Raw genomic sequence first — 18,114 nt, 5'->3', positions numbered from 1 at the left:
GTTTTCACATCTTTGATGACCTTGCATTAGTATGAAATATCAGCTGTTTTGTGGCATAAATCCTAAAACTAGAAATTAAATCATTTGTAAAATTATACAAATGATTACATAAAATTTTGCTTCAATTACTGAGTCATATTGATGTTAATATGTTCTTTTCTTTTTCTTTAATTTCACTTTGGAAGAGACACGAGACAATTTTTCTTATGTATTCTATTTTATTTGTACTGACTTTGGTCTAAAGTCAGAAGAAAAATAACTTGTTTTATGTAGTGTGTTTTTCTTTGAACACCAGTCTTTAGACAGAAGTAACAAAACATTCTTTTGATTTTGTATTCTATCTAAACATTTGCTTGAAGAACAATTATAAATTGAGGGTTATTTAAATTTTATTTTCATGTACTTTATTCTAACATACCAGAAGCTTAATGTTAGTTTGTTTTGTCAAATCCAAATCCAGTTTAACCAACAGTTGTTTTAATGGTTTTGTGAGTCGTAGCCTTTATTTAGCAGTTGTTAGACAGGAAAGTGGGTTAGAGACGGGGAAAGCATGTCACAAAGGTCATGAAACACATGACGGCAGTGTCAAGCACTAAGGTTTCCGTACACGAGTCGCGTTTTACCCCAGCAACACCCTCAAATCCAGTTTAAATATGTGTTTGGGATTATTCTCCCAATGGAATGCATAATTGTGACTTACTGTGTGATTACAGAGTTGAGAAGAAGCTGAAACATTTGGAGGTAGGACCTTTGTCATGACAAGAGCCATTTTAAATTTAAAACTGTTTCACTGTGCTAACTGACAATAGTTTAAAAACAAACAAACAAAAAAACAGCTTTCACATTTTAGTCAGTCGGAGCTTTGTTAATCAGTTACCTTCCATCTGAGCCTGACTCTGACATTTTTGGGCCAGATGGTTGAAACTTTCACACTTGGTGATTTAACAGGATAATGTAAAGAAAAATGATTATTTCTAATGCTTTAAACAGTTAATCTGATGTCATGTGTAAAAGGTATCTTGAGCATTCTATGTTGTATAAATTTCTTAGTTTTAAACAGATATTCTGTGAAGAATTTACAGTTAAATTACCCAGCAGGGTAAATGTCAAAGGTCAGGAACTAGATGCAGATCAAAGGAGATCTTTTAGTATTGTTATCAGGGCTCAGGAAGCCACGAAATTAGCATCTATTGCAGGGCAGAAGCCTGTATCGTTCACAGAACATCAAAGGTTTTTTAGAACCACATCTGGCAGGGTTTAAACTAAAATACAACATAGAATGTTGAGATCATTAACATTTTCTAAGTATTAATAGCAAGTTTTTAACCAAAGTGTATTATCTAAGTTTAGAATGGTGAATGCTGAATGTATTTGAAAATTGTACTGTCTATGACAATATCTGAATCAAATGGAAAGTGTTTCAATGAAAATGTGTTGTTTAGTATTAGAAAATTGTTTGGATGTTACGTTTTATAGGTTAGAAAAGGAATTGTACCTCATTTTGTGCTGTTGATTTTATGTGATAAAGCAAGGACTTAAATCTTTGGAAAATGCTGAATGCTGTAGACCAGAATTAGGTTTGTGAAGATAATCTTTGACTGAGCTTAACTTTGTGAAGGAGACACTCCGAATTTCACAGGTATCTGTGAAGTCTTGTTTTATGCTTTTATTTGCCCAAATGGCTTTAGACCCCAGGGGACCAGGACGCAGCTGCCCCTGCTCCTTTGTCCTCTCGGAAACCAAATGGCCTTTGATCTTTTGCGTAAATTAGGGAGGCTCTAAGTTTTTATGAGCCTCCAAGGTAACTTCTAATTGGTCATACAGAGCTACGCCTTGATTGAATACATTAACAAGGAGAGGAACGCCTTTACTATAAGAAATCGAACGCAGTGAAAATAAGTCAGACAGCTGACCTGTTTTTGCTTTTTGCATCATCAGCTTTCTCCAAAGACGCGTCTTTGCTTTATATTTTTGTCTGTCTAAGGTAATAAGTCTGTATCTTGGCTGCTTTGCAGCTTGTGTGTTACTTCTTTGTGGTTTTCTGTTGGATTAAACGTTGTAACTCTGTGACGTCATCACGCATGTTGCTCCTGATTGGCACACACTCCTCGCTGGAAGGACCCGGGAAATAGGAAGAAATAGAGAGCCAAGCTTTTTCCAAATTAAGCTAACTTAGTAAATTTCTTCCTTCAACAATAATTATCCCATAATATCAAAACTTTTGGCTTGCAAATGACAATACAGGCTAACATAAAGCTTGTGGAATTGACACAACCTCGACCCTTTGGAAAATGTATGGATTGTGTTTGTGGCAAAGAAGGTGCCAGTAAAACAAACCATCTGAAGTGAGGTCAATCAATTCTGATAAAAAAAAGTGGAAAAATGTCTGGCCAGAACCTTACAGAAGGCAACAAAAAGATTGACGTGTCTCTTCAATTTGCTGAGGGGCATTTGAGCAAAGTATTGGTGATGTGTAAACGCATATTTTGACATTCATATTCAAATTCTTTTTAAATTAAATCTCAAGCTCCCGATTCAGTTTTTCTTTTTTTTTTTTTTTTAGAAACCATTGAGATTGCTTCATAATCATTTCATCTTGAAAAAATAAGATATTAAATGCATTTTCAATAAGTAAGTAAATGCATGACATTTATGTTTAGGATTTATACAATTAAAAGACGTACACAGGCAGATGTGCACGTTGTAGTTCGCTGATGAAGAGTTACTTTCAAATGTTGCTAACATATAGTTTGTTTTAGACAGTCAGATAAATCAAAATGGAATACAAAAAGGGGAGCACAAACACTTTTCTGAACACCAAATTTTAGATGTTAGCTAATGATAGATTTTCCTCAAAAATTCAAAGTAAACATTTAAAACCAGTATAAAAAATAACATCAACTCTGCAGTTGCACTAAAAATTGTGATTGGAATATTGAGTAATTCAATTCCAAGAAAAACACTTGGGGTTCATTTAACCCCAAGTTGCTTTTCTTTCAGGCAGAAAGAAAGCAAGAAAATTCCAATGACAGCCCATGTGCAGACCAGCTGGTGATTCTCCAATGAAAGTGTCCCGCTCAACATCCTGCCTTCTTTGTTTTCTTCTTTCACACTGTTATTTTGCACTGTTGCCTCATAACAGCAAGTTTTCAGGTTCAAATCCCAGTTCTGGAGTTTACGCTATTTCTAAATGAACACATGGGAATGTTAAAAGTTAGTTGTGAAACCATGGACAATTTTACTCAGTATGTCCTCAATCCATCTTGGATTGGGAAAAACTGAAAGTTATGAATTTGACTTGAATTCAAACATAAGTTTGAAATTAGAATCTCAAACGCTCCAAAACACTCCAAACCTCCGGATGTAGACAAATTATTTCAATACAGTAGTATTACATAGTTTTTTTTTCATTTGTATTTTTTAGTGCAACTGCATGAGAGAGTTCAAATAAAACCACCTCGTAAATTAAGTCAATACCATGCGACTTGTCGTCCCCCCACATTTTTAGACTGAGAACTACATCCCTAAAGTCGATCAGAGCCATGCAAATAGTTAAAATTATTTTACTTTGTTTTTAGAAAGCACGATAACTTCTAAGCTATGTGTAAGTTTCCTCACAGAACATTTGTAATCTAACACGTACTGTCCTGAGTTGCAGTATTAGTTAATCAATGGCAAGATTTAATTCTCTGCACGTCCGATTAGTGCCTGTTCCAAAGTTAATGAGCCACAATTAACACTGGGTTCAAGCCTCTTCATATGTTCTATATGCAAATATCTTGCAGTGGTGACATAAACATTAACTCGACTTCTGTGTTAAGACATACTTAAAAACATCAGCATGCACACTAACACACTAAGACTCACAAACACACCCATTCTAAATATAACTTGTTCTTACCAAATTATTGCATAAGTAATAGTAGGTTATTCATACAATGAGTAATGTTGTTGGTGGAAGGGAAGCCCCATTAAGCTGCATCCTTGCGTGTCCTTTGACAAAACAAATCCCTCCACGTGTAGCATGGATGCAATTGTTTTGCTGCTCAAAACTGGTTCATGTTGACTTCATGGCATTATTTTTTATTATTTCTCTTAAGCAGCAGGAGAGTACAGCATAATATTTGAAGCACTTTTGTCCAAAGCAACAACCTAAACAATCACAAGAGTTCCAGATTCATTCACAGTATTATTTTCCTCTTCTGCTGTCAGCAAGTCTAACTTTCTATTAATCAAGAGCATCCGTGTCATGCACTATGACAAAAGTGTGTCCAGATATTTTTGTTTCCAGAAAATAGAACATAGTTTGGCGTCACAACTTTCCCTCTATTGTCATTATGAAATTATTTACGCTTTTCTTGAATGTATGTTGAAATATTTGCATAGCATTTTCCTACAGCCGTTGATAGCAAGTGAAAATCATCACAATACAATAAAAAAGTAATGAATAGAATTTTGATCAAAGAGAAATTAACCTAAACATAAAACAAAAGTTATTTCTAAAGTCTGAGCTATATTTTTACAAAATCCCTAATATGTAGCCATTGTCTTGTCGCAACTTCCTACGGTTCATTACCATGTAATTACACCAGTAATGTTAAAAGTAAGACTGGTAGCCAATCAAAATCATGTTTGCTGGTAACAGTATAGACTTAGCTGCTAACATTGTTTAATTGCTATCTAAACAAATTGTTTGTGATTGTTAAGTGGGTTGTTTACCATTTTTTTACTAGCTCGTTATCTGAAAAAATTATTTGTCATTTTTCATCTGAATATCAGGGATGATGATATTTTGTGGCATGCTGTTGGACCAGTCATCTCATCCTTAATGTGAACAAAACAGAGTATGGTCGAAAACTATTTTCATCATGGGAGAAGAAGGTGAGGTGGTGGAGGAACATAGGCAAGAGAATTTTATTTTATTTGTACATTTTCAGCAAAAGAGCAACCTCTGGAGATTTTGTGCAAAGATAGCCTGTTGAAAACCATCCCTTTGTCCTGCACTATCTGCTTCGTCCAGAGGGTCTGGGCTCTCGGCTGTTGAGAAAAAAATTGTTTCCAGGACGCATGGACTATGTTGAAGTTTAAAATTTTGCCCAATGGCTAATGTTTGCTTGTTACGCATGTAATGTGTCAGTTCGACCCCAAGACGATTACTTAATTGCCTGTGCTATAAACATCCATCCTCCACTGTGAATGGATAAGTGCTGAGCCAAATGAGGAGGCTGTCAGTGATGATTCAACACTGACTGAATGGCTTCATTCACTTCCTCTGCTCTGCTATGTTGAAACAATGCAGTAAATCAATGCCATTGTTCACAACTTCTTCTTTTCTTCTTTTTGCTGATTGGCAAAAATGAACAAAAATGAGTAAATGAACAATCAAAGTTAAGGGGAGAAAGTCCAGACTGTGCTGTAAGCAATATGTTTTGGGAATATTTTTTTCCTCTGGGATTGATGAAATCCTTTTGAATTAATAAAAAGTATTTAGATTTTGACTTTTGGTTTAAGTATTTTTTTAATTTCATTTAGTAGTGGTTTCCTTACCAACTGTCTTCATTCCCACAGATCTGTTTGTTCTTGAATGTTTTCACCAAAGTTTGTGAGTGTTTTTGAAAACAAATCAATCACAAATAATGTTTTTACCTTTCGGCTGTTAACTAGGCAGTGGTGTGTTTACAGTGGGTGGCTGTTATAATGCGCCTTTCTTTAGCCTTGGCTCAGACTTTCCACACATTCAAATCTAATATCTACAGTGCCATTCTTACACCTAATCCAAACAATCTAATTCCACAGCCATTATAAACAAAACTTCTCAGGAGATCCTGGGCTGTGGAATGAAGACAGAGAGGTTCCTGGCATTCTGAGTGGTTACTATGGGATTCCAGCACAGCACGTGTGGCGGGACAGCCTCTCTCGACAGACACAACAACATGAGCAACACAAACATCTGAACAGCTTCCCCACCCAAGCCTCAAGGTGTCCTCTTGGTTACCGAGGACTAAAATAGCAACACTAAGAATCCTTTTATAAAACCCACACACAGAAAATTCACACACAATAACACCAGAGGACTCTAGGTGGAACGAAACAAAACTCATGGAAATTTTTAGTAAAGAATCCAAGGAGACACATTGTAACAGATACCATAAAAATATTGTAACATAGAAAAAAGCACAATACTTTAATTATACACTGTTTAATGTCTGTCATGATTTGTTACAACATTACTGCTTTATGCCACATCACTATTTTTAGACAACTTCTCACCATGTAGCCATATTTGCACATGAAGCCAATTATCAATCCTTTGCAATCATAAAATTGGACTGGCACGCAAAGGACTCACCTATGAAGCTATAATATAATTTTTATCTGATAATAACTTAGAAGGTGGTTTTTCACAGGGTAATGTAATTGGATCAATGTACAAATTTATCCCTGTATTTGTCTTTGGAGAGGGGAACTTAAATCCTGATTTAATATAGGAGTTCTTGGTGGAATACTAATTCTACTGAACGGAGTGAAGTTTAGCTTTTAATTACATATTTTACAAATTACAAAATGATATAAGTGTGTTGAACTGTTATTCCAGAGTGATTTTAGCTTTAGTACTCAATCTTCTTCAGAGTAGACTTCAGGTAAATTGGAAATTCTTCTTTTCATATAGTTTTACACGGTCACACACCCAATCATAGAATGCATTTTATGATTCTTCTTGTTTTCCGATCACATTGAACCCTGTACAAAGTTCAGCCAATGTCTCTGGGCTACAGCCAATCACTAAAACAACCATGTGGATGCATCTTTATTGTCAAATAAAACGTTGTTTGTGTGATTTTGTGTTTTATTTGTATGTTGTCTTCATTACTGTTTGATTAATGTCTCCATCCTTTGAATACTACAGCAAAATTTTGCTACGGTGAAGAGTTTCTTGCTGAACTAGTATTTGCACTTTTAAGGACAGATTCCCTGATGCTTTTTGTCCCATTTAAATGTTTCAAATCATCAAACACACTTGAATTTCCTGAGCAAATATGAAAAGCTTTTAAAAAGTTTTAAAATAGACTTTTAAAATAAATACATTTAGGTAATAAAAAAAATGAATCAACAACAGTTTTTAAAAAAAACCAAACAGATTTTAAAAAATATATCAAGTAATTCAAACCAGAAATAGCTGTCAACGTTGTGAATTAACTATGATGAACCATTTCTTTAGAAAACTGAGTTCAATCTTCCTAGCCTCTACATCAACATATCACTTAAGCAGAAACTACTGACAACATAAAATAGGTTAAAAAGTTACAGATTATCCCCTGATTTAAAGAAATTCTTGAACAAATAGGAAACAAAGTAACTCATATTTATCAGTCAGGGGTACAACTAAGTTTTTTATGGCTTTAAGGCTCCAATGAAACACAGTGAGAACAAAAAGTGGAGAAAATATGGAATATGGAGTAACAAGCCACCAAAATTACTCCTAAAGGAGATCAACAACTCATCCAGGTCGCACAAAAATCTCAGCTCAATTTTTATGATTCAACAGAAGTAAAGAAAATGGAAATCAGTAGGAAAGTCCCAAGGTAAAAAAGCACAGATGACCAAAAAGAGTACAGGATGCTTTCTCATATTTGCCATAAATCAACTGGATGATCCCAAAGACGTTCTAGAAAAAAGTGATGACTGACCAGAGAAAAGTGAAAGTATTCTGGTGGTTTGCTTCCTGTTTCAAAAAAAAAGAAAAGAAAAAAATTTTTTAGGGGGATATTCTGTCAAAGTCCAGCTTTAAATCCATTTATGCCCTTCATATTGAAAAAAACCACCAACAGGACTGAATTGAAACATTTCTGTAAAGCCAACTGGACCAAAATTATTTATGGAAATTCTATTATTAAAATAACTTGACATTTTAAAACTGCTTTTTGTGTCTATGTGTTACTTTTGTCTGGTTATATCATTTATTTGTCAATCTCAAACATTTAGGTGTGACAAAAAAAGCCGGAAATTTCTTTTCATCATACTGTGACTTCTAAACAGGAAGTATAATTAAGGCAGTTTAATGATTAGAGACATGTGGAAAGAAATTTACCAACATGGACCAATCCAGTATCAGCCATTTCTGTTTTCTAATGGTGACCAGAATAGAGCCAGAATACATCCATCTGTTTAATTTGTCTTGGCTTCATTTAGTCTAATTATTCCCAGTCCTATTTCAGGACATTTGGCATAAAAATGTGCTACCAAGAGCAAGTTGATCATTAAACATACACACACATTTCTTTTTGTGTCACACACACTCACACCCTTCTTTTCCCCCCGGAGTTTTGTGGCAGGCGTTGGTCTATAAAAGCTGCACCTTAGAGCAAAGAGAGCAAACTCCATCTGGAAGCGACTTACATTCCAACACTCACACACACACACACACACACACAGACACAGATTACTGCAGGACTGTCATACGCAACACACCGTCTTCCTGGGATATGAACACTCTCATCATCATTTCTCTGCTGTGCATTGGTAAGTCTGGACTTGTACTTTAATTCTGTGTGCCGGACATTAAACTAGTAATATGAAAGGAGTATGCGGGTGAGAGAAAAAAATGTGAGTCTTTGAGTGATGATTTGTCAGGGAAGAATAGAGAGTTTCAGGTCTTTTAGGTAAAAAAAAAAAAAAAAACAGTTTGTGAAATACACATCTGGGTTAATTATGTCAACGTCCAACCAAAAATAATGAATTAAGAATGTCATAAGACACATTATTCTTATTTATTAGTTGTTATTCCTCATAGAAAATTTTTATCTTTGAATACAGACTGATAATCAATTTTTCGCACTGTTCTCATTATTAGAAATATTTCAGGCTTCTTTTTGTAGAGAACCATTCACTGTCAGTTTATATTTATTGAGGATTGGTGATATTTGAAAGGACAAAACTATGTTATTTTGGTGATCATTGATTTTTTTTAGCTAAGTTCTCAAGATAAAGTATTTACTGAAAGGCACACATTTTATAATGTAAACATTTATAAGCAACAAAAGCCCTGTCTCCTTCTCACTTTGTCAAAAACAAGTGACTAAAATTACAGTTGACAAAATAAGGAAAGCAAAACTGTATCAAGACTAAATTGGTGTTACTTTGTTGTTACCAAACTTCCAAATGTCAACTTCTTTGCCTTGTCATACAAATAAAATTTTATGACACCAGTTTACAACAAATATCCCTTTACAAGAAAATCTGGTTGCATTTTGAATTCAGTTCAGATAAAATTCAATTCAAGTCTAGAAATGATGTAGTCAGATTCAGAACCGGTTCAGTTGATCAAAAAATACCAGCTGGAAATAAGTTAACTATTTATGTAAGCTTGTTGTGTTGACTCACTGACACTGAAAAAACTACTGAGCAAGCATGCGGGGACAGTAGAAAGGAACCATTCCAGTCTGAACTACAATCTGCTGTGGCAGGAAAGGCGATTAGAGATAAAAAAGATACACATACAATAATTAACAACAAAGAAAACAGAAGCACTGAAAACAAAAGTCTCGTCTAAGGAACAGAAAAAAAGAAGAGCGTGCAAAGTTAATAAAAACAATAGCACTATCAGTATCTCCATGTTGGATTGGGACACAGCAAATCAAAGACGCAGTGGGCCAGGAGAACTTTCTATTGACAAAAAATGAGAGTGAACAAAGGTAATTACAGCAGCACTTCTATCTATGGGTCATTCTTTTATTAGACACAGAAATAATGACAGAAATTGCTCCTTATGTTAGACAAGTGAAGAAACATAGCTGGACATTGGAGAATTAAATAGCAGGAACAATTAAATTTAGCATTTATTCTCTACATTTTGCAAAAATATTTTCTGGTTAAGTAGCTTTGTTATGTTTCATAGCTACATACATTGTTTGCTGTTTTTAGTGTTCAGTGTCTTGAAAAATGAAACACATCTAATTACTTCTGTTATTTTATGTCTTCTTGCTTTTGTTAGATCTAACCCTTGTGTTTGTGTGCCTTTCTGTGGTTTTGCAGCCGTCTGCAGCGCTCTGAGTGCTCAGGGATCTGAGGACACATATTCAGGCGAAATAGCCCGAGTGACACCCAATTCAGCCTATGGGGAACTCCACCATCAACCACTGAACGACGATGATGAGCTGGGAACAGAAGAACTGTCAGGACTCAACCACAGATACATGATCGACCATGGTATGAAACGATAAATCCGTTTCTTCCTTTGAATGACGCTGATCGATATTTACTGGGTTTTCCATAAACAATTTGAGTAAAACATGGAAAAAATTTCCAACTTTACAATTTCCTGTTCAACTTACTGGTTCCCTTCACAGAGGCGCATGCTGGTAAAGACGAGAAGAAGAAGAGGAAGGGCAAAGGCAAGAAGAAGGGCAGGCAAAGGAGCAAAACCACCACTCCGTTCAACCCGCAGCACACCAACATCACAAGAACCACTCTCGCCTCAACTCTGGACCCCTGCACCTCCACCCACCTGGGCTTCTGCATTCATGGCAACTGCAAATACATGGAGGGGCTGAACCAGCCAGTGTGCATGTGAGTAAAGCTCAAAGCAAGTTTTAGATAAATACTCGTCATAACAAGGATTCAAAAGCACCCATTGGCGGATCGGTTGTCTTTATTCTGCAGCTGTATGAAGGGCTATGATGGAGAGCGCTGTGGCATCCAAACTTTGGAGTCATTCGTACCTCCTACTCAGAGCTACAATACGGATCTGGTGCAGACGGTTCTCGTGGTCATTGCAGTCGTCCTGTCAGTCATCAGCTGCTGTGCCATCCTGCTCATGACCTGTGCTCAGTAAGTCTGAAAGAGTCCCACTGACAAATGACACATTTGGATGCAGCCTCCAGAGTTCAGTGTATGGTCATTTACACAAGAGTATAGTTTGTAAGACCCTGGGGTGTACAAGTCTGCTCATTTCCTTGTAAAAAAAAAAAAAAAAAAAGCTGATGGTGATTTAAAGTTTATTGCAAACAAAGAGTGATAAGAAATGAGTCCAAAAGGTTTTGCTTCCGCAGCTTATTTGAAAAGTTTGGGGATTTTAAAGTTAAAAGTGTGTAACAATATATCAGAGAAAAAAAGCAAAAAATAGTTTAATTCACTATTAACCTGTTAAGCTACATTGTTGATTTGTCATGCAAATCAGATACAGTCTTATTTGTTTTCATTTTTGCTGATGCTGGCTTCTGCAATTCTTTTTTCATTTTATCATTTTTGACAAACCGTAACTCTTGACTGACATCAGCATGGAACAAAAGAAAAAAAGATACAAACTCTTTGCTCCCTCGAAACTGTAATAGGGGAAGATTACTGACTACCATCCACACCCATGGATCCCAGCATAACACACATTACAATTCAGATATTCTGCCCAGAAACACTTCCTAGCGTATTAACATAGTGCCGAATGAAAAAGCAGTCTAACACACCCAAACACACCCACTCAGTGCAGGGATTGCTCGCCAACCTTCACGGATGGACTTTTCCCAGCTTCCGTGACTTGTAGTAAAATCTATAATTTCACTATAAATTAATGTCATAACAACTATTAGTCATGCTGAAATTCAGATTAACTTTGCTTAGTGTCAGTTTGTGACAGGTCCTAGAGTTCCTTATAGATATCCAACCCAGTAAAAAGGATATAAAGAATGCTGGGCTGGCTGCTCTCCAAGATATTACACAACAGAGCAGTAAATACTTTGCAAGAAAATGATTAACTTCCTCAGATAGATTCAAGGAGAAAGCAGAAGGTATTTCTGAGAGACAAGTTTCAATTTTTGATCAGAACACCTGAAAATAAATATTGGTTTGGGGTCAAAGACATGTAGCTCGCATCTCAGAACTCCTGACATCTGCCTTTCTCTGATCTGCACAACACCTACAATAATTTTTATGCTAATTTTGAATATCATTTGCAGTTACAGGTCACATAAAAACTTCCTAGCCTCCTATCTTGGATCTGGGTCAGTCCAGGAGAAACTCCAGAAACCCACAGGTGACATTGTTGTGTGAGAGCATCAAGTTACAAAGAGGTGGGTGTTACTCCAGTTTTGGCCTACTTGTGCAAATGCCAAAATGCATTGCAGTGTTTTACAGCTTTTGGAAAACTTATTTGATAGAAGTGAATTGTTGATTTAAAGTAGATGATGCATCACTTATTTTTATTTTTTTACCTGTTTTCTGTTCATATCACAATTGTTCAGTACACTTTTGGATTATCACAAAATAATCCATGAAAATACATTGAATCTTGTGGTTGTACTGAGTGAAAATGTAGAAAAGGTCAAGGGGTATACATATCTTATAGTAAACTATAAAAAAGATATTTAATATTTTAAATCTTCTTTAAAGTTCCGCTCATGTTATCCTTCCAGCTGTTAAGCTGTCCTATATGATTTTGCTACGCTTTGTTTGACTGCATAGTCACTAAATCAAATTCTAAGAATAACTGAAAGGGATGTAGCTGTAGTTCAGTTCCTGAGTTTCAAAAATAAAACCAGACCTTTACCAAACTCATCCTGTCCAATTCACTTGGGCAACTTTGCAGCGCTGGATGAAGAGTATGTAATCACACCATCCTGTTTTTGCTGTCGAGTATGTTCCTCTGATCTATTCACTTCAAAGGTATCTAAGTCTGTCTAATCTCAGCTCACGTGACCCTTAAGCCAAACAGGAAGGAGTGGTGGCAGGGAGAGCCCTTACACTGTTGTCGTCGTTGTTGTTGTTATTGTTGTTGTTGTGAAATGCAGCCTGTTGTATCATGCAAAGAAGCATCCCTGCTGGGGGAATTAGTCTGCATTAGCATGGGGTGTCTCAGCCTGCGCCGCCTATGCAATGCATTCCATCGTAAAGGGAAACCACAAATCAGAGCGTGCAAATTCACCCATGTGTCCCAACAACATCACTACTGACATACTTATTGTGCATGTACACATTTTGCACACCTGAACAGATCTTGCAAGCAATGAATCCACACTGCCACAAAGACGTATCTTGACTTTGTGATAAAATCTGCAAAAATGAACAGGAAACTAAATTTTTTTAGGATTAGGTATGTTTTTAGTAAAATGTTAAACAGCAATATTGACATAGTTTTTGTCCAACATAGTTTACTTTTTTCTCTACATATTTCTTTAATCTGTTTTTCCTTTTTCCACAGGCAATGAAATAAGAAGAGGCGTCCAATGACTAGAGAGAGCTGCAGATGTGCAAAATGCAAAACTAAGTCGAATTTAATTTATTTAGCTTGAATATTTATTGCTTACAATCTAAAATGTATATGTGTTGTGTTATTACAATTACAATGTCAAGTCTGAGCGAATGCTGAGCATTCAGCCATTTATTATTTTGTAGTTTGGTTTTATTTATTACACAGCATTTGTTATAGGTCAAAAAATCTCTCAAAATGTAACAAAATGTAACTAATGTATCTCTTGAAAAGTGCTGGAATTAGATTTCAAATAAAGTATCTCAATGTTACATTAAAGTGTTTCATTGTCCACGTGTTCTATCCATATGTTGTGTTTATTCATGTTTCGGAAAGCACGTCTTATCAGAGCACTCACAAAAACAGTCTTGAAATTAAATATTCAGTAGATAAAAATAACCCTGAGGAAGGTTCTCGGAAAAGCCATCTCTGAGTATTTCTGATAAACACCAGTGACAACCCATCTAAAGAATGACGAAACTAGCTGGATCTTGTTCAGAGAAAAGTCAAAGAAAAATAAATTTGTCTTTGAAAATTTTTTTTTGAAAGATTCTCAAACTTTGTGTAAAAATATACAACATACTGTTTTATGAGAGAACAAAGTAAATTAGGAATAAATATTTTCTAGCTAATTGATGGGTTTTGTTGGGATACATACATATCGGAGTATCATATGCAAATTAGCATTTATCCAATTATGCTGTTTGACATATATTACCTGTAGATACAAATGGAATAAAAAGTCTAAGAACTCATCTTTGTGGAATCCAATAAACTGCAATTGATCATAAAAATTGGATCATTCACTGCAGAGTGACTTGATACATAACTTTGAATTTGCTCAAAAATCAAGAGTGCAATTTTCACTGAATAGTTTTATAATATAACAGGTTAAAAGTTAATTGTAAATGGTTGAGTTTAGTTATGTTTACCTGCAACTTTTGGCTCTATTTTCTACATTTTTACTAGATTTAGGGTATTCAAATCCTTCACAAAAATTTTATATATGCGCTGGGTAACAGCTGTTGGAATTGCATGTCCCCCCCTGTCAACATTTGACAAGAAGTTCCTATTATTTTCCTCAAATGCTCTAAGATTGCAGCGGGTTACCCTGGCAATGTTGACGGAACTACATTTAGTCTAGATAAAGGGCGTGTACTTGATCAGGAGAAATTGCGACCACTGATTGGTCAGTTGATGACAAATCTAAAATGGTCGACAGGTGGCGTCATGTCTGAGCACGCAGAGTAAATGCAGTAGAAGATGAGTGAGAAACCCAACCAACCAAATAAACAAAGAACTATGTAGGCTAAAGAAGATCAAATTCTGTAGGTCACATTATGCTGATGTGGTCATGTCTTTCTTTGGAGTCTGCAGGTTTTCGGTCACCTTTGTTTCCTCTCACAACCTTTTAATGTTAGTTTGACTGACAAGTAGGAGTTACTATGTTCGCACTGGTTTGATGTCATAGTTTCTGTGTTGACCCTCTGAAGAGCCTGAAACCTGTTCAAAGTCATTCTCATTTGCTGACTGCTGGGGTGAATGGGAAGGATATCATGGTTTGTGAATTTATTTTTTGTGTTGGTGTTTTTCCTTCTTCTTTTCTTTTTGTTCAGCTCCTCAGTGAAATTTTCCAGGTGCTCTTTGAACGTGTCTTGGTTTCCACGCATCTTTGTTTCTAAAGAATGCTCTGGGTGTGCATTCTATTGGCATTTTCCCCCTTTCTGCCTTCACTTTAAAAACCAGCACCTCTTCTTCATTGTATTATGTGTTTTGTTTTTTCTATCATATGTTGCTGGATTACTCTGTGTAAATTGTTTGTGTTAATTATTTTCCCTCAGTTGCTCAGTTCAGTTCATATCATTCAACTGTGTTACATTGATCATACTCACCTGTGTAATGTTCGACTAATAACCTCCTTGGCAGTTAATAGCCAGTCAGTTTCTTTACTTCTCCATCACATCCTTTCGTTATCAATGCATTCCACCCTAGTTTGCCTGTTTTGTGTTCATCTTGGAGTTCCTCATATTTGAATATCTGTTTTTATAATAAACTTTCACTATAATATGAAACTAACATCTTCCTGTCTACACTTGGCTTACATTTCCTTCACAGGCCAACCTTAGCTGAAGGAAGTGAAGCCTCTAGTGCGTTAGATGTTCTAGGTTATTTTGTGACTGTCTAAATAGTTGTTTATGCACTCTTGGATTATAAAAGGCCGTCCAATAGTGGGAAGAGCCACTACTGCTCTATGTTTATTTTCTTTTGGAAATAACTGCTTTGGTTTTCTAGGATTGATAAATGACAATGACTTTGTTTCCCATCTGCTCTTTAGATTGGAGCATGATGTGTTTCTTATTATTTGATAAGTCAAGTCCCTGTGGTAGAAATGGTGAATGAAACATGCCAAAAAATGCTCATGCATTCATCCATCCCACAAAATCAGTTAATTTGGGTGTGGTGAGCTTTGGAGGTTTCGGTGACACTGAGGTGGGCCCAGGAGCTTTTGTGGGTTACTATGGAGACACTGTAAACATACAGGGACCTGGTTGGTCAGTGGTAATACATGAGGAACTCAAATAAATGACATGCAGGAATGTCATGGGTGTGGTAGTGTTGTTCCCCCCTCAGCATGTTCATAGTCTTGCCAGGAAAAGTTTTCTTTTGTTTTTATCTCTAATTTACTGCACAGACTTTTAGTTTGTAACATTATATTGGTTACTTTGCAAAAGCAGAAGTAATCTCTCCAAAAATAACTTTTTTTCTTTGAACTCTGTCTACCCTTTCCACTTATCAGTTTGGCATCAGTTCACCTTCATTTAAAAACATGACTTATTTAAAACTAAATCATGATGTTTTAGAAAGCCTGCAAATCTGCTGTTCAGGAGCACCTTAAATAACACAAAAGGTTTTTCCAATGATGGTGAGAAATCAAGATATTATAATTCGACAACCAACTCCAGTGATACGGCATATAATCCTCAGGTCAGATTTCTCTGAAGAGAAAAATGTTTGTTAAAGATTATGGTAAATGTGCCATGAAACAGATTTCTAAAATGCAGAACAGGATTGCAAACATGTCAAAATGAGCAAACATTTATTTAGAAACAAAATAATATTTTAGTTTGAACAAACTTTACTTGGGGAGTTATATATATAAAAGTTTGGACACACCTTCTCATTGAATTTAATGAGTAGGTGTGTCCAAACTTTTGGTCTGGTCTGTACATATACAGTATAATGCTTAAAGAAAGCTCATTATGCTTAAAGCAAGAGTACATATATATCACATATAAAATTATCACATTTTATATGTCACTTCAATCACATATAAAATTTCCTGAATTATGTGCTGCCTCAAGTTTTCACAATCAGGTGCTTTAATAACAATTTTAGTGAGTCACCTGTTCATGGAGGTCTACACTCTCCCTGTAAAAGACCACCACCTAGTGTCTGGAACTGTCAGTTTCACTGCGGCCCAACTTTACATTTCTGAATTGGATTTAAGCAGAATTTTTGTGTTGAGGTTTGTTTTATGAACTCCGTTATTTAAATAGAGAAGGAACGTGAGAATGTGCATTTTTCTTGGACTAATCCCTCGGATTTCTTACATTTTAATTGGAAGAGTCCAAATTTATCAATTTTTTTCTTTTTTTTAAATACAACGTTTTATTTTCCATCTGCCATGAAAGCCTTTTGTTTTATCTCATCTTTTTCTTATTATTTTGGATGCTCCATTTACTTTGTTTTTTTTGAGACATTATTTAAAGGTGACATCACATTATTAATAGACGGTAAGAGAATCAATTAAATGTGACAAAATTGTTTTCTCTGTGCTTAAAAAGGTATTGTGAATTCATTACCACACAAAAGACAGACTAATTTTTATATCTATGGATGGAGTAATGGCATTATAGGTTTTATATCAATATCAGATATCAATATGAGCATATATCAGACTAGTAATTTCTTTTATGTTTAAATCTGCCCTTCTACTGTGTTTTTATGTTGTGTTGCATTGTTTGGTTTTATATTTGTACTCGTGTAAAGTGTCTGAGTACTTAGTCATCACAAATAAAATGTATTATTATTGGTATTTTCTTTTTTTGAGTTGACACCCACTCGCTTCAACTTAGCCTACTGCATACTATTTCTCATGTGAAGGCATTGTGGACTCCTGTCAATACACTTCAAATAAGCACATCAGGTGTACTCGGCTGCACTCCCGTTGTGCCTGTCCTCTCTCTAGCTCTGTGAACTAAGAAATCAGTGTCAGTTGTGTGCATCTGTAAAAAAAAATAATGCGTAGAATTTGTTTTCCATTATTTGAGTCGGGGAGCCAGTTAGTAGAGTCTGTGGACCTGGAAAACATCTTCTCCCTGTCTGTTTGTTAGCAAAGTGAAATGTGAGACTTGATAATTGCTGACAGGTGCTCTCCATCTTGTTTTACTGAGCTATTTCACAAAGAAAGATGGGGAACATGTTGGTCATTAGATGTACAAAGCAGGACCAGACATGTCTAATTGCAGAAAGAGGTGGTTTTAGAAAGTTGCACACCAAACGTTTTGGATCTTATTTCTAATAATATATACAAAACAGGTACTGCTTTGTGTAGATTTCACGTTACTACTTTATCATGTGAACTGTGGTGTATCGCTAAAATACCAAAGTGTTAACAAGTTCTGGTGGCTACTAAAGCCATGTAACAGACTTTCTCACGGAATCTGCTGTCAACCACAGAGAGCAGCAAGAAGGTCACTCAAACGTACTAGAACAACCACAAAAAAGAAACAACAAAACAATAACACTTACAACCACAGAGGATCAAGAAGATTAGACAGATAAAAATAAAGAAGAAAAGAAGCAAATAGCACATC

General features: G+C 35.6%; 1 protein-coding gene across 1 annotated transcript; it reads left to right on the top strand.

Annotated features, from left to right (window-relative positions):
* Positions 1 to 8,368: 8,368 nt before the first annotated feature.
* areg (amphiregulin) lies at positions 8,369 to 13,509 on the top strand. Its single transcript, XM_044112521.1, has 6 exons — positions 8,369 to 8,520; positions 10,033 to 10,206; positions 10,347 to 10,566; positions 10,660 to 10,827; positions 11,949 to 12,062; positions 13,190 to 13,509. Exons 1-5 carry the CDS (start codon positions 8,484 to 8,486, stop codon positions 12,040 to 12,042), a joined length of 693 nt encoding a protein of 230 aa, XP_043968456.1. The 5' UTR covers positions 8,369 to 8,483; the 3' UTR covers positions 12,043 to 12,062; positions 13,190 to 13,509.
* Positions 13,510 to 18,114: the final 4,605 nt, after the last annotated feature.

This window comes from Gambusia affinis, linkage group LG03, assembly GCF_019740435.1.
Source record: "Gambusia affinis linkage group LG03, SWU_Gaff_1.0, whole genome shotgun sequence".
In the NCBI taxonomy this organism is placed as follows: Eukaryota; Metazoa; Chordata; class Actinopteri; order Cyprinodontiformes; family Poeciliidae; genus Gambusia; species Gambusia affinis.
Note: the sequence above shows the minus strand (reverse complement) of the source record. Positions and strands in the feature narration are given on the sequence as shown.

What these genes read in the sequence shown, in the direction of transcription:
- areg (XM_044112521.1), top strand. Translation starts at nt 8,484, where the DNA reads ATGAACACTCTCATCATCATTTCTCTGCTGTGCATTG. An exon ending in CAGATACATGATCGACCATG is followed by an intron (nt 10,207 to 10,346) that starts GTATGAAACGAT and finishes TTCCCTTCACAG; the next exon opens with AGGCGCATGCTGGTAAAGAC. An exon ending in CTGCTCATGACCTGTGCTCA is followed by an intron (nt 10,828 to 11,948) that starts GTAAGTCTGAAA and finishes TATCATTTGCAG; the next exon opens with TTACAGGTCACATAAAAACT.